The sequence below is a fragment of the Myotis daubentonii genome, chromosome 16, assembly GCF_963259705.1.
Source record: "Myotis daubentonii chromosome 16, mMyoDau2.1, whole genome shotgun sequence".
Lineage (NCBI taxonomy): Eukaryota > Metazoa > Chordata > Mammalia > Chiroptera > Vespertilionidae > Myotis > Myotis daubentonii.
Window position 1 is genome coordinate 3,828,387 of NC_081855.1, and position 14,212 is coordinate 3,842,598.

Here is a 14,212-nt window from a genome sequence, read left to right on the forward strand (position 1 = left end):
GGGTGTGCCAGGGCCTGTGCAGGGCCCTCCCAGCAGCCTGTCCCCGGGCAGTGGCCTGCCGCGCACTGCACAGCTCGTGAGCGGAGGTGGGATGTGAACCGCCGGCTAAGATGCCCGAGCCGTGGAGAAGGCTTCCTGGACAAAGTGCCTCTTGGGGTGAAGGGTGACAGGTCTTGTGAGGCTGCCAGGGCTGGGCCTGCAGGAGGGGTAGGAGCTCCCCCGGGGCCTCTGGGCCAGGCTGGAGTGGCGTAGGCCTGCTGCCCAGCTCTCCAGGCTGCTCTTGGATCCTGTCAGCTGCTCAGCCTCTTCCAGAGACAAAACAGGAATAATAGACATCATTAAACATACATGCAGCCCAGGCGGTAGGCGCGGTGGGCCGGGCCTCTTGTTCCCCCTCCTCCACGACACTGAGCTGCTCCGCTGGGCCAGCCACGCTGGTGCGGCAACCACAGGACCCTCGTTAGGCGGCATGCAGGCCCGGAGCAGGCCTCGGGACCCAGGTAAGGCAACCCTGCCTGGACCCTTGGGGCCTGCCTCTAGCCCTCACCCTCACGTTTGCAGGAGGTCCTCTGGGCCTCAGTTTCTTCGTTTCTAAGATGGGCATGATGTCCATGCAGCCCCCTGTTGGCATCACCGAGACAGCCCAGTGGTGTCGCTCAGCCCCCTTGCCAACCGCCACAAGGCCTGGCCATGGGGTCCTCAGTGAGGTGTCTGCTGGGTGAAGGCTCTGCCACTTCCTGCCTTACAGGCAGGGGCGGGCCTGGGCTCACAAGGCGTCAGGTCTAGGCCGATGCTGTCCCCCAAGCTGGCTGAGGGCCATGAGACCAGAGGTCTGGGGTCAGAGCGGTGGTGTCGGGCTCCAGGGTGCTCTTGTTTCCTGGACTGGCTCTGTGCTCACACTTCAGGGCTGTCCGTGCCCTGTCAGCCCTCGGCCTTGGATCTGTGGCTGGCGTGGTTATGCCGTCTCTGCCTGAGAGAGCCAGAGGCCTGCTGCTGTGCTCCCCCCCCCCCCCCCCCCGCCCGCTCAGCACTTCCCAAAGGTCCCTGTCCTCCGCCAGGTGAACTCCAAGGGGCCTGCCCCTGGCTGCCACCTGTTCCCATCTCTCCCCTGCCCTGGGCCTTGTGTGTGGGGAGGCTCGGCCAGACGCTTGGTTGTCTTTGTGAAGGTCAACAGTGCTTCCTTCCAAGGCCCTTGCTGGGCCCCCGGCTGCCGCTGGGCCCCAGGCCGCACTCCCAGAGGTGACCCTCCTGCAGCTTTAGAATCGGGCGAAGGAGCCCAGGTGTGTTTGTCCACGCCCCTTCCGCTCCAGCCTAGCCTGCACAGGTCCTCCTCAGAACCGTTGGGCAGGAAACCCAAGGCTCATCTGTCCTGAGATCCCGCCCTGCCCCAGGAGGGCTGCTGGAGGACGCGCACCCCGGGGGCGGGTGTCGCTCCCCAGCACTGCCTGCCTCAGTGTTCCCCTCGGCAGCGCTTCAAGCCTGCTCAGCTCCCCTTGGACCCTGGCTAGAAACCGCATCTCCAGACCCCCATGTACACCCTTTGCCCTCCTTGACAGCACCTCCTCATGCCACACCTCAAAGTCACAACCTCCACCTCCCTCCTGCACCTGTTCTCTTAAAAAAAAATTTTTTTTTTTTTTTACTGATTTCAGACAGGAAGGGAGAGGGAGAGATAAAGAAACATCCATGATGAGAGAGAAGCATTGATCAGCAACCCGGGCATGTGCCCTGACCGGGAATCGAACCGTGACCTCCTGGTTCATAGGTCAATGCTCAACCCCTGAGCCACTCCAGCTGGGCTGGATCTGTTCTCTTGCTTTGCTAACTACAGTTGACCCTTGAAAGGCACAGGCTTGAACTGCATAGGTCCACTTGTCAATAAATATATTGGAAAAAATTTGGAGATTTGCAACAATTTGAAAAAATAGACAAACCTTATAAATTTTCTTAAAATTTCCCTTTCTCTAGTCTACTTCATTGTAATAATCTATACTAATAAAAGGGTAATATGCTAATTAGACCAGGAGACCTGCCGGGGAGGGCAGTTGTGGGCCATGAGGCTGGTGGGGGGAGCAGTCGGGGGCGAGCAGGCCAGCATGCAGAGTGGTTAGGAGCGAGCAGGCAGGCAGGCAGGCAGGTGAGCCGTCAGGAGCCAGTGGTCCTGGATTGTGAGAGGGATGTCCGACTGCTGGTTTAGGCCCGATCCCACAGGTCCCAGATTGGAGAGGGTGCAGGCCTGGTTGAGGAACACTGCCCTCCTGTGCATGAATTTTGTGCACCGGGCCACTAGTACAGTATGTAATACATATAACATACAAAATATGCTCATTGACAGTTTATGTTATCAAGAAAGCTTCCAGTCAAGAGTAAGCTATTAGTTAAGTTTTGGGGGAGTCAGAAGTTGCACATGGGTTTTCTACTGCACTCCAGCCCCTGCTTTGTTCCAGGGGCAGCTGTAATCCAGGCCCATTTGCTCAGGCTGCTGGACACAGAACCACACACTGGGCAGCTTAAACAGTTATTAGGAGCTCCACTCGACTGTGACCCCCGCCTCCCCTGGCAGCCAGCCCTGTGCCTGGCACAGAACTTTGCTTCCTCGCAGTTCCTCGCAGTTCCGGAGGGTAGAAGTCCAAGATCAAGTCATCAGCAGGGCTGGTTTCTCTGGTGGCAGCTCCCTTCTCTGGCAGCTTTGTCCTATATAGTCTCAGGACCAGAATCTGAGGCCCCTTCTTGCTCTGTTCCTCTCTTAGGTGGTCTCACCCCCCCACCCCCAGCCTCCATCTCACCCCATCTGTGGGTCCAAACTGCCCTCTTGACTCCCCACCTGGACATCCCATAGTCACCCCCAAAACTCCTTGTCCCAGGCCAAACCTGTCAGGCTTCCATACCACCCACCTTGCCTCAGAGAATGATTCCCCGGTCCATTCAGCTGCACCAAGCCAACCCCAAGGGACCCAGGTTCCACCCTCATGCCAGCCCCACATGGCCCCTCACTGAATGCATCCATGGCACTGTCCTCTCCTGCCTCCACTGTGCATCCTCCCTCACACAGTAGCTCAAGAGCTTTTTCCAGAGCACCTTCCAAAAGCAATGTGAGGCCATGGTTGAGAACATGGACCAATTCCATGTCCAGCTGTGTGGCCTCAGACAACTCCAGACTTGGGCCTGTTCCATCTGTAGAGTGGGGAGGAGAATAGTCCCTACTTCCTGAAGTCATCCGGGGCAAATAAGCAGTGTGTGGCCCAGTGGTTCCCAGCACAGCCTCCATTGCTTTCTCGCTGGGCTCTGGGCTGAGTGACCAAACCTCTTTAAGAACGAGCCCTTCATCTATAAAATGGGAACAGCAGCTCCCCAGTTACATAATGTGAGAACCTAGTGAGCTATCGGAAAGCAGTCAGCACTGAGCCTGCACATAGTAAAACTTGGCAGTGTTGATTATTTTTAGTATTGTCAAATGCAAGTCTTGTCACAATACTCCTGACAGTGTTAAACCTCGCCATGACTCCCCACTGCTGCAGGGCTGGAGACCAGGGCTCTGCCCCAGCCTCCACAGCCTCATGGGCCAGGCCTCCCTGCCAGCCTGGTGCTCCCCCTGCTTGTGCCCGATCACCGCTCCTCACCACCTGGCCTTTGCACAGACTGTTCCATCTGCTGGGCACTTCCTTTCCATTTGATTAGCTCCTCTCATCCTTCAGATCGCGGCTCAGGGTCCTCACCCTGGAGAACCTCCCTGGCCTTCCAGTGCAGGGTCACCTGCATGCAGCCTGGCCGTCACAGCTCTCACACTGCAGCCTCCCCCTCTGCTTCAAGCCCCCGTGCCATGGGAGCTCCACTTGACTGTGACCACCACCCCCCCCGGCCCCGGCACATAAGTGCACAGACAATACTTGAGGGATGAATGATACTTGTTCCCTGTCACCCCTCTGTGCTTGTTGCGAGGGCTGGGTGCCTGAGGGAGGAAGGGTTCTGAATCCACCCGAGAAGGGGCAGCCCTAGTGGACTGGGGGCACTGTCTGGAGGCAAGTCTGGGCCCCAAAGACCAGAAAGGGTCCATGTGGGCAGCACGGCTGGCATGGATCAGTGGTTGAAACTGACCTATGAACCAGGAGGTCATGGTTCGATTCCTGGTCAGGGCACATGCCCGGGTTGCAGGCTCGATTCCTAGTGTGAGGCATGCCAGGCAGCTAATCAATTATTCTCTCATCACTGATGTTTCTATCCCTCGCTCTCTTTCCCTTCCTCTCAATAAAACATTTTTTAAAAAAAAAGAAAGGGTCATGGGGGCAGGCCCTGCTGCCAGCAGTCACCCAGGCCACCTCCCCAGAGCAGAGGGGAGCGCAGCCTGGAACCCCGACACCAGCAACAACCCCAGTGCACTTTGCTCCGGGCCAGGCACTTCAGTTTCTCGGGGCACTGAGCCCCACGTACAGGTGAGGAGCACCGAGCGCTGCATGGCTCGCTGTGGTCAGAGCCGGGCCTGACCTAGAGCTGAGCTGCCCGGCCACATCCTGGCTCTCAGCACCTTCTCTGAGTGCGTCTCTCACTGGAACAATGGGGCATCGGCTGTAGGCCTCAGGCAAGCCTGTTGGCCACTTGCAATGCTGGCCTCTCAGTTGTTCTGGACCCCTCCCCCCACTTGGGGCAGGCAGGGGTGTGGCTGTGGAAGGTGCCCCTGGGCCCCAAATAGCCCGGCCTCCTCTCCCTCCTGTTTCCTCAGTGTCACACAGATGTGGAGGGCCGGGGTGGACCCTGCGTCCGGACATTCTCCTGGTTGCTGCTCTGAAGGACTGTTTCCACTCACTCTACTTTTATTTTTTAATATTTTATTTATTTTTTACAGAGAGGAAGGGAGAGGGATAGAGAGTTAGAAACATCGATGAGAGAGAAACATCGATCAGCTGCCTCCTGCACACCTCCTACTGGAGATGTGCCGGCAACCAAGGTATGTGCCCTTGACCGGAATCGAACCTGGGACCTTACAGTCCACAGGCTGATGCTCTATCCACTGAGCCAAACCGGTTAGGGCTCACTCTACTTTTAAATGTTACTTTTTTGTTTGTTCAGAAATACACTCACATGTTTCAAAAATGAAGCCACAGAAAGGTTTTTAACAAGATAACCACTCTCATCAATTTCTTGTGTATCTTTTCCAGTATTTCTACATATAAATAAGAGCAAATGTGAATTTATATGTGAATTTATATATATATGTATCTATATAAATATATCTTTATTTCATAGAGGAAGGGAGAGGGAAAGAGAGAAAAACATCAATGATGAGAGAGAATCATTGATTGGCTGTTCCCTGCACATCCCCCACTGGGGATCAAGCCCACAACACAGGCATGTGCCCTTGATTGGAATCAAACCTGGGACCCTTCAGTCCACAGGCTGACGCTCTATCCACTGAGCCAAACCAGCTAGGGCTGAATTTATATTTTTTATGCACACGTGCACACACACTTCTTACAAAAAGACACACCTTGGTATATATCATAGACAGCACACTGCGAGCAGATCCTGGGCACCCTCCCCCTCAGAACAGACTGACCTTTACAACTAAAGCACAGGCTCTGCACTGTGGCTGTGCACAGCGCACTTCGAGCGCGCCGTGGGGTCCATGTCCATAGAGCTGGGTGAGCAGGCCATTGCCTCTGTGCACAGGCTCCTAGGATACATTCCCAGCAATGGGCTTCTCTCTCCTCCCTCCTCCCTTCTTTTTGGTTCCATCTTTATTGAGATACTAGAGGCCCGGTGCACAAAATTCATGCATGGGTAGGGTCCCTAGGCCTGGCTGGCAATCAAGGCCAATCTGTGGGGCAACTGGCAAGGCGATCAGGGAGGGCCCCCTGCTGCTGCCAGTTGCTTTCCTCTGTGGGGTGACCAGTGGGGCGATCGGGGGGCCCCCGCTGGCACCCGCCTTGGCTGGCACCCGTCTTGGCTGGCCTGGGGCCCGCAGGCTGGGGGCAACTTCTGCGTTGAGTGTCTGCTCCCTGGTGGTCAGTGCACATCATAGCGACAGGTTGATTTGCATGTTAGGCTTTTATTATATAGGACTAGAGGCCTGGTGCACAACATCTGTGCACTGGGGAGGCGGCCCTCAGCCCAGGCTGTGCCCTCTCACAGTCCGGGACCACTTGGGGGAGCAGGCCTAAGCTGCCAGCGGACATCCCCCAAGGGGTCCTTAGCACTGCCTGGGGGCTGGAGAGGCTCCTGCCACCACCACTGCGCTCCCCAGTCCTGAGCCCGCTTCTGGCTGAGTGGCACTCCCTGACTACCAGGGGGCAGCTCCTGTGTTGAGCATCTGCCCCCTGGTGGTCAGTGCATATTATAGCGACCCATCTTTCTGCCATTCAGTCGATTTGCATATTAGGGTCTTATATAGGACTAGAGGCCCGTTGCATGAAGAGATTCGTGCAATAGGCCTTCCCTTCCCCTGGCTGCTGGCACCGGTTTTCCTCCGGCACCTGGGACCCAGGCCTTCGCTCCAGCAGGAGCCTTCAGTCTTCGTGGCTCCAGATGGAGCCTTCAGTCTTCGCTCCATCACTTCGCCCCTACGTATGCAAATTAACCGCCATCTTTGTTGGGTTAATTTGCATACTCTCCTGATTGGTGAGCATAGTGTGGGGGTGGTCAATTTACATATGTTCCCGTTATTAGGTAAGACTAGAGGCCCGGTGCACAAAATTTGTGCACTCGAGGGTAGGGGGTCCCTCAGCCTGGCCTGTGCCCTCTCGCAGTCTGGGACCCCTTGGGGTGACCACTTGCTGGCTTAGGCCTGCTCCCCGGGGGATTGGGCCAAAGATGGCAATCAGACATCCCCCTGGCAGCCCAGCAGCCCTCGGGGGATTCCATTTGCCAGTGGGGAGCAGACCTAAGCTGCAGTCGGACATCCTTAGCGCTGCTGAGGAGGCAGGAGAGGCTCCCACCACCACTGCTGTACTGGCAGCCATCAGCCTGGCTTGTGGCTGAGCAGAGCTCCTCCATGTGAGAGCGCCCTGACTACCAGAGGGCAGCTCCTGCATTGAAAGTCTGCCCCCTGGTGGTCAGTGTGTGTCATAGTGACCAGTCATTCCCAGTCTTTCTGCTGTTAGGGTCAGTTTGCATATTACCCTTTTACTATATAGGATAGAGGCCTGGTGCACAGGTGGGGGCCAGCTGGTTTGCCCTGAAGGGTGATTCAGATCAGGGTGGGGGGTCCCACTTGGGTGCCTGGCCAGCCTGGATGATGGGCTGATGGCTGTTTGCAGCTGGTCACACCCCCTTCAGGGTGGGGGTCCCCACTGGGGTGCCTGGCCAGTCTGGGTGAGGGGCTGAGGACCGTTTTCAGGCTGGCGGGCAACTGAAGATCCCAGCCTCTTTTTTTAAATTCTGGGATTTATTTACCTTCTATAGCTGTCACTGGAGCTGAGAGCCGGCTCCAGCTCTGAGGCTGCGGCTGGCTGAAAGCAGGTATCTGGGTTTGTTTAGTTTCTATAATTGAAACATTGTTGCTTCTGGAGCTTAGAGCTGGGCCACGGCAGGCGGGGAACCTTGACTTCCTCCATCACTGGAGCAAGCAAGCCTCATGTTCGCTTCAGCTGCATGGCTGCCAGCTGGCATCTTTGTTGGTAGTTAATTTGCATATCCTGCTGATTAGCCGATGGGGAACGTAGCAGAGGTATGGTCAATTACCATGTTTGTCTATTATTAGATAGGATACTCCCCATAGCACGTGACTCACCACAGAGTGTGCATGACACAGTGATGCTGGCTGTTCACAGGCGCACACATGCCCTGTGACCACTGCAGTCCTTCCTCCCTGCAGCCCTCTCCTGTCAGGCTATCCCCTCATTCCGCCCTTGTCACTTACATAGCTGCTTCCAGTGGTCAGCTCTCTGTCCTCAGCTAACCTGACCCATGTGCCCCTTTGCGGCAGCTGCCCTGCCCTCTTCTTCAGCCATTCATCTCTTTGAGCCACACAGTGCAGCCCTGGCCAGTTTGGATCAGTGGATAGTGAAGTGGCCCTGGAGTTAAGAGCTGCAGGAGGAGGGAGGGGCCTCGCGTTCAATTCCGGTCAAGGGCACATACCTCAATTGCAGGCTCCATCCCCAGCCCTGGCCAGGGCGCACGCGGGAGGCAACCAATTGATGTGTCTCTCACATCCATGTTCTCTCTCGGTCTCTCGCCCTCCCGTCCACTCTCCTTAAAAATCAAGGGGAAAACAAGTCCTCGATGAGGCTGAACAACAGTGCGGGCTCAGGGCTCATTCCTCGGCCTGGGCTCCACCTGCACCTGTTCGCCGTGTCATCCTCCTGACTGCGGCTTCCCCACCAGCGAGGTGCCACTGACTCTCTATTGGTGTCATCAGCCTTGATTTCTGTACTCCACCCCTCCCTCACCCCGGCAGTGCCTAACAGACATCTGAAACCAAGCATCCAAAGCTGACGTGGGTCTCTCCTCCTATTAGCTATGGCCTCTCCGTCTTCCCCTTTGTTGATTACGGAGACCTCGGGGGCACCTATGAGTCCCCAGTAAATCCTGTGGGCTCTGCCTGCATATATGCTAGCACTTCCCTCCACCTCCACTGCCCCAGCCCGGTCCAGGCCCATGGCAGCCCAGAAGGATCCTGTGAAGATTGAGGTCCAATCGCATCCCTTCTCTCCACAACGTCATGGCTCCAGCCTCACTCGCAGTCAGGCCAAGTCCTTGCTGGGGCCCACAAAGCCCTGTACATCTGCCCCAGCTTCTACTTCACCTTCCCCCTTCCCCCTGACTGCACTCCAGTCCCCTGGCCTCACCGTTCTTCCATCACCTCAGGACCATCCACTTCCCCCGCCCCCTCCCTCCCTCCCCTCCTGCAGCTCTTAACTCCAGGGTCACCTCCCAGCGAGTGGTCCCCAGCCTATTCGCTGTCGCACACACCTGCTTCCTGGCCCTCCCCTGCTTCATTTCAATCCCAGCACTTATCACCACTTAACCAATCACATCTCTTGCTCATTTTCCTTGTTTGTGATTACCCCCATCCACACTGACCCCACAAGGGTTGGGTTTTTATGTCTTGTTCTTAGCTGTAAGCCCAGTAAGATAGAGCCTGGTGTGTAGCAGGCTTTCAACAAATACTTCTGAATGAGTCAATGAATGAGTGACCAGGCAAATGTGTGCTGGCTCAGGGCCTGAGGGTCAGGGTAGGGCTAACTGAGGAGCTCAGCTCCCCTCCCCCATGATGGCCAAGGACCCAAGAGCCTAGCAAGGAAGGTGGCTTTGGAACCACCCAAGACCTGGGTCCAAGACCAGTTCTACCCTCCCCAGCTGGCTGACCTTGAACAAGTCACATGACCTGTCAGAGACCATTTCCTTATCTGGAGAATGGAGATGATAGTTTCCCACCCAGGGGCCTATTGCGAGAAACGCACGAGGTAGTAGTGGCCTAGGCTCAATTTGAAAGCCGGCTCCAGGAAGGGCAGGGTGGCTGCTGGCATCTCTGGGCTCAGACAGAATGACCCCCCCACCCTCTGTTTTCCCTCCAGTGGGAAGCACCCACAGCCCAGAGCTAGGCAGAATGGGCAGCAGAGGAGGAGATGATTCGGGAGTGGATGCCCCTCAAAACCTCCCACTGCAGGAGGCCCACCCTGGAAGCCACCTGATTGCTCTAGTTTCTATCAACCTCCCTACTGCTCCCTGGGGTTGCCTGCAGCCGGTGCCAGCAGCCCCTGGCATGACCCTACCCAGCAGCTCCATCAGGTCTTGCTTCCTCCTCGTGAAGGCCACAGGGCACAGCTTATTACTCCCATCCTATGGATGAAGAAAGTGAGGCCCAGCGAGGGTGAAGGGCTTTCCAGAGCCACACAGCCAGTCAACGACAGAGCTGGGCCAGAGCCAGGCCTGACCCACCGTTTCTGCTCCCTCAGCCCCCTGACATGTGCCTCAAAGGCTCTGCGGGAGTCCCACGGAGATGCCCACCTTGTCCTGCCTTCCGAGCCCACAGCCTCGCTCTCCCCAGTGCATTATTCATGCTCCCAGAGCCAGCCAGCTCCAGTTACGCGGACCAAAGCCCTGGGCACCTGCGCCGCCTCCCCTCCTCCCCTTCCCAGGACATGGAGGGTCCAAGGCTCCTCTCCAAGCAACTGGGTGGGTCTGAGCACCCCACTCTGGCTCAGGAGATGCAGCTCGGCCCCCACCGACTCCTCACGTGCTGGTAGTTAGGGCGCGCTGCCCCTCTCTGGGGCTGGGTCACCCAGGCGCTCCCTTCGGGGGGCTGAGCCAGCGGAGGCCCCGGAGGGGGTGGCCGTGTCAGCAGGGGGTCTTCATCGCGCCTTCAGGCCAAGACAGCCTCCCCCAGCGCAGGCCTCCCGGCTCCGGGTAAACAACACCCACGCACTTTCCACCACCGCTCGAGGGTGAAACCCAAGGCGGAGGCTCAAGGAGATGAATTATGGATCCGCCTCCTGGGAACTGTCCCTCCCAGGCCACCAGGCCAGTCCGAGGTGCAGCGCCCAGGCCGCTCTGCAGCCGCGGCGGGAGGCCCAGCAGGACCCCGTCTCCAAGCCCCTGAACGTGGACACCGGCCGCGGCTGGTGGGGAGCAGGCCGCCACCATGGCCGACGAGGAGAAGAAAGCCAAGAAGAAGAAGAAGAAGGGGCAGGAGCCGGAGAAGCCCAAACGCAGCCTGAAGGGGACCTCCCGGCTGTTCATGGGCTTCCGGGACCGCACGCCCAAGATCTCCAAGAAGGGCCAGTTCCGCAGCGCGTCCGCCTTCTTCTGGGGCCTGCACACCGGCCCGCAGAAGACCAAGCGCAAGAGGAAGGCGCGCACGGTGCTGCAGTCCACGTCCAAGCTCATGACGCAGATGCGCATGGGCAAGAAGAAGCGCGCCATGCGGGGCAAGAAGCCGTCCTTCATGGTCATCCGCTTCCCCGGCCGCCGGGGCTACGGCCGCCTCCGGCCCCGGGCGCAGTCGCTCAGCAAGGCCTCCACGGCCATCAACTGGCTCACCAAGCGGTTCCTCATCAAGAAGGCCGAGGAGTCGGGCAGCGAGCAGGCCGCGGTGGACGCCTGGCTGAGCCGCTCGGGCTCCCACGTGGGCTCCCGCAAGCTGCCCTTCCCCTCGGGCGCCGAGATCCTGCGGCCGGGGGGCCGCCTGCGGAGGTTCCCGCGCAGCCGCAGCATCTACGCGTCGGGGGACCCCGTGGGCTTCCTGCCCTTCGAGGACGAGGCCCCGTTCCGGCACGCGGGCTCCCGCAGGTCGCTGTACGGGCTGGAGGGCTTCCAGGACCTGGGCGAGTACTACGACTACCACCGCGAGGGCGACGCCTACTACGACCAGCGGTCGCTCTCCCAGTACGAGGAGCAGGACCCGGGCCTGGCCCCCTACGGCCCCCCCTACAGCCCCCCCTACGCCCCCTTCGGCGCCTACGCCCCCTACGACCCCTACGGCGCCTACAGCCCCTACAGCGCCTACGGCCCCTACAGCCCCGCCTGGCCGCCGTATGGAGACCACGCGCCCGGGTACCCGCCCGAGGACCCCTACGACCCCTACCCCCTGGACTACTACGGGGGCCCCTACTACCCCACGTCTGCCTACGGCTACAGTTACGGCTACGAGGACCACGAGCCCCCCTACGCGCCCCCAGGGGGGTACGCGTCTCCCTACAGCTACTACGACAGCGAGCCGTTCCCGCAGGGCCACTACCTGGACCCCTTTGCACCTTACGACGCGCCATACCTGCCCTACGACCTCCCATACGATGCCCCCTCCTGGGAGCCCTACGGGGTGCCCTATGAGGCCCCCTATGGCCTCCCCTACGCCGAAGGCATCTATGGTGGCGGGGACCAGGCCATATACGCCCCCGAAGTGCCCTATCTGTATCCGGAGGAGCCGGCCTTTGCATACCCGTGGGTGCCACCACCCATCATGTCACCCCACAACCCCTACGCCCACCCCATGGATGACATCGCGGAGCTGGAGGAGCCGGAGGAGGCGGCCGGGGAGCGGCAGGGAACCTCCTTCCGCCTGCCCAGCGCCAGCTTCTTCGAACAGCAAGGCATGGACAAGCCCGCCAGGTCCAAGCTCTCCCTCATCCGCAGGTTCCGCCTCTTCCCGCGGCCCCAGGTGAAGCTGTTCGGGAAGGAGAAGCTGGAGGTGCCCCTGCCCCCCTCCTTGGACATCCCCCTACCCTTGGGGGAGGAGGAGGAGGAGGAGGACGAGGAAGAGGTGCCCCCGGTGCGCACCGGGCCCTACGCCCACCCCTTCTGGGGCTTCCTCACGCCGCGCCAACGCAACCTGCAGCGGGCCCTGTCGGCCTTCGGCGCCCACCGTGCCCACCGCGGCCTGGGCTACGGCCCCGAGCTCGGGCCCCCGCGCCCGGCCACCTCGCTGGCGCGCTTCCTCAAGAAGACGCTGTCGGAGAAGAAGCCGGTCCCGCGGCTCGGCGGCAGCCAGAAGGCCCGGCGCGGCGGCCCGGCCGTCCGGGAGGCGGCCTACAAGCGCTTCGGCTACAAGCTGGCGGGCATGGACCCCGACCGGCCCAACACGCCCATCATGCTGCGCCGGACGCAGGCCCGCGCGCGCCCCCCCAGCGCCCCGCCCCGCGCCCCGCCCGCGCCCGCGCCCGCGCCCGCCCACTGGAGCGCGCTGCTCGCCCCGCCCGCGCCCCGCGCCCCCAGCCCCGCGCCCGCGCCGCCCGCGCCCTTGTCCCCCGCGCTCTCGGGCCGGCCCCGGCCCGCCTCGCCCTACGGCTCGCTCCGCCGCCACCCGCCGCCCTGGGCCGCGCCGGCGCACGTGCCGCTCCCCCCGCAGGCCGCCTGGTGGGCCTTCGCGGAGCCCCCTCCCGTGAGCCCCGAGGTGCCCCTCGACCTGCTGGCCTTCCCTGGACCCCGGCCCTCGTTCCGGGGCTCCCGCCGGCGAGGGGCCACCTTCAGCTTCCCCGGGACCTCTCCCCCGGCGTCTCGGAGGCAGGCCTGGCCCCCGCTGCCCTCTCCGCAGCCGTCGCTCCGGAGCCTGCCCGGCCTGGGCTACCGCTCCCCCTTGGGGCCTGCGTCCCCCCAGCCCTCCATGCGGGCCGGCCCCTTCCAGCCCACCTTCTCGCCCCTGCCCCGCCGCCCCCGATCGCTGCGGGAGCCCCTGTCTCCGCACCGCGTCTCCCGGCGGCTGGGCCCCCCGCCGTCGCCCTTTCCCTCTCCTCTGCTGGGCCCCAGCCGGCGTGGCTCGCTCAACCTGCCTTCGCGCTTCCCGCACACGTGGCGCCGCCTCAGCGAGCCGCCCACCCGGGCCGTGAAGCCCAGGGTGCGCCCGCCCTTCCGGAGGTCCCTGGGCCCGCGCTCGTGGCCGGCGGCAGTGGCTGCGGCTGCGGCCGCCGCGGAGCTCCAGGAGAGCCGGCAGGAATCCGAGGACTCAGAAGTCCCCTGGACAGTGCCCCCTCTGGTCCCCAGCTGGGACGTGGACATGCCTCCGCCCCAGCGCCCATCCTCGCCTTGGCCAGGCCGGGCAGGCAGCCGCAGGGGCTTCTCCAGGCCACCGCCTATACCCGAGAACCCCTTTCTCCAGCACCTGGGCGCCGGGCCATCCCGGGACTCCCCGCTGGAGGACGCAGACCCTGCCGGGACTGGCGTCTTCCTGGGGAGACACCACGACCCGGGGCCTGGAGAGCTCACCAAATCGGCCAGCCCCAGGCCTGAGAAGCCCAAAGAAGAGGCCTCCCCCGGGAACCCCCGGCCACCAGCAGAGCCTGAGCCCCCAAGCCCAGAGCCCCCCCAGAGCTCTCCCCCAGAGCAGAAGGTGCTAAGGCTCAGCCTCTCCCACCCTCTGGCCGCACGCGATAGGATGAGGGCCACCTGGCCACCATGGCGCCGCTGGGGAACACTGCCCAGTGCCCCGGCCCCCTTGAAGCCCACTGGTGCCCCAGGGCCCCTGCCCAGGGCAGGTGAGCGGCACCAGGCAGGCCCTGGGCGTCTTGCTGTAGTCCTGCCTCGGGTACAGAAATCAAGCTCTCCCCAGCACGCTGGTCCTGCCACCCTGCAGCCCCCCACCCAGCTGACCCAGGACCCAGAATCCAGCCTCAAGCCCAGGGCCTGGAGTCTGCTCTGGGCCTCTCTCTGGCTGCCAGCGGGGACCCACCGGCCCTGGCCACAAGCACCTGCCTGCCCCGCTTCCTGCTGCCTGGGCCCCGAAGCTGCCTTTCTGCCCCACGGGGGCCCCTGGGAAGAGGTTGGCCCCAAAAGCTGGTGGAACAAG

General features: G+C 61.2%; 1 protein-coding gene across 1 annotated transcript in view; it reads left to right on the plus strand.

Annotated features, from left to right (window-relative positions):
• The first annotated feature begins 9,680 nt into the window (after positions 1 to 9,680).
• The window catches only part of MYO15A (myosin XVA), a 55,830-nt gene continuing 51,298 nt past the window's right edge, over positions 9,681 to 14,212 (plus strand). Inside the window, exon 1 of the mRNA XM_059668401.1 lies at positions 9,681 to 14,212. Within this exon, the coding sequence (XP_059524384.1) occupies positions 10,577 to 14,212 (3,636 nt within the window). The 5' untranslated portion in view covers positions 9,681 to 10,576.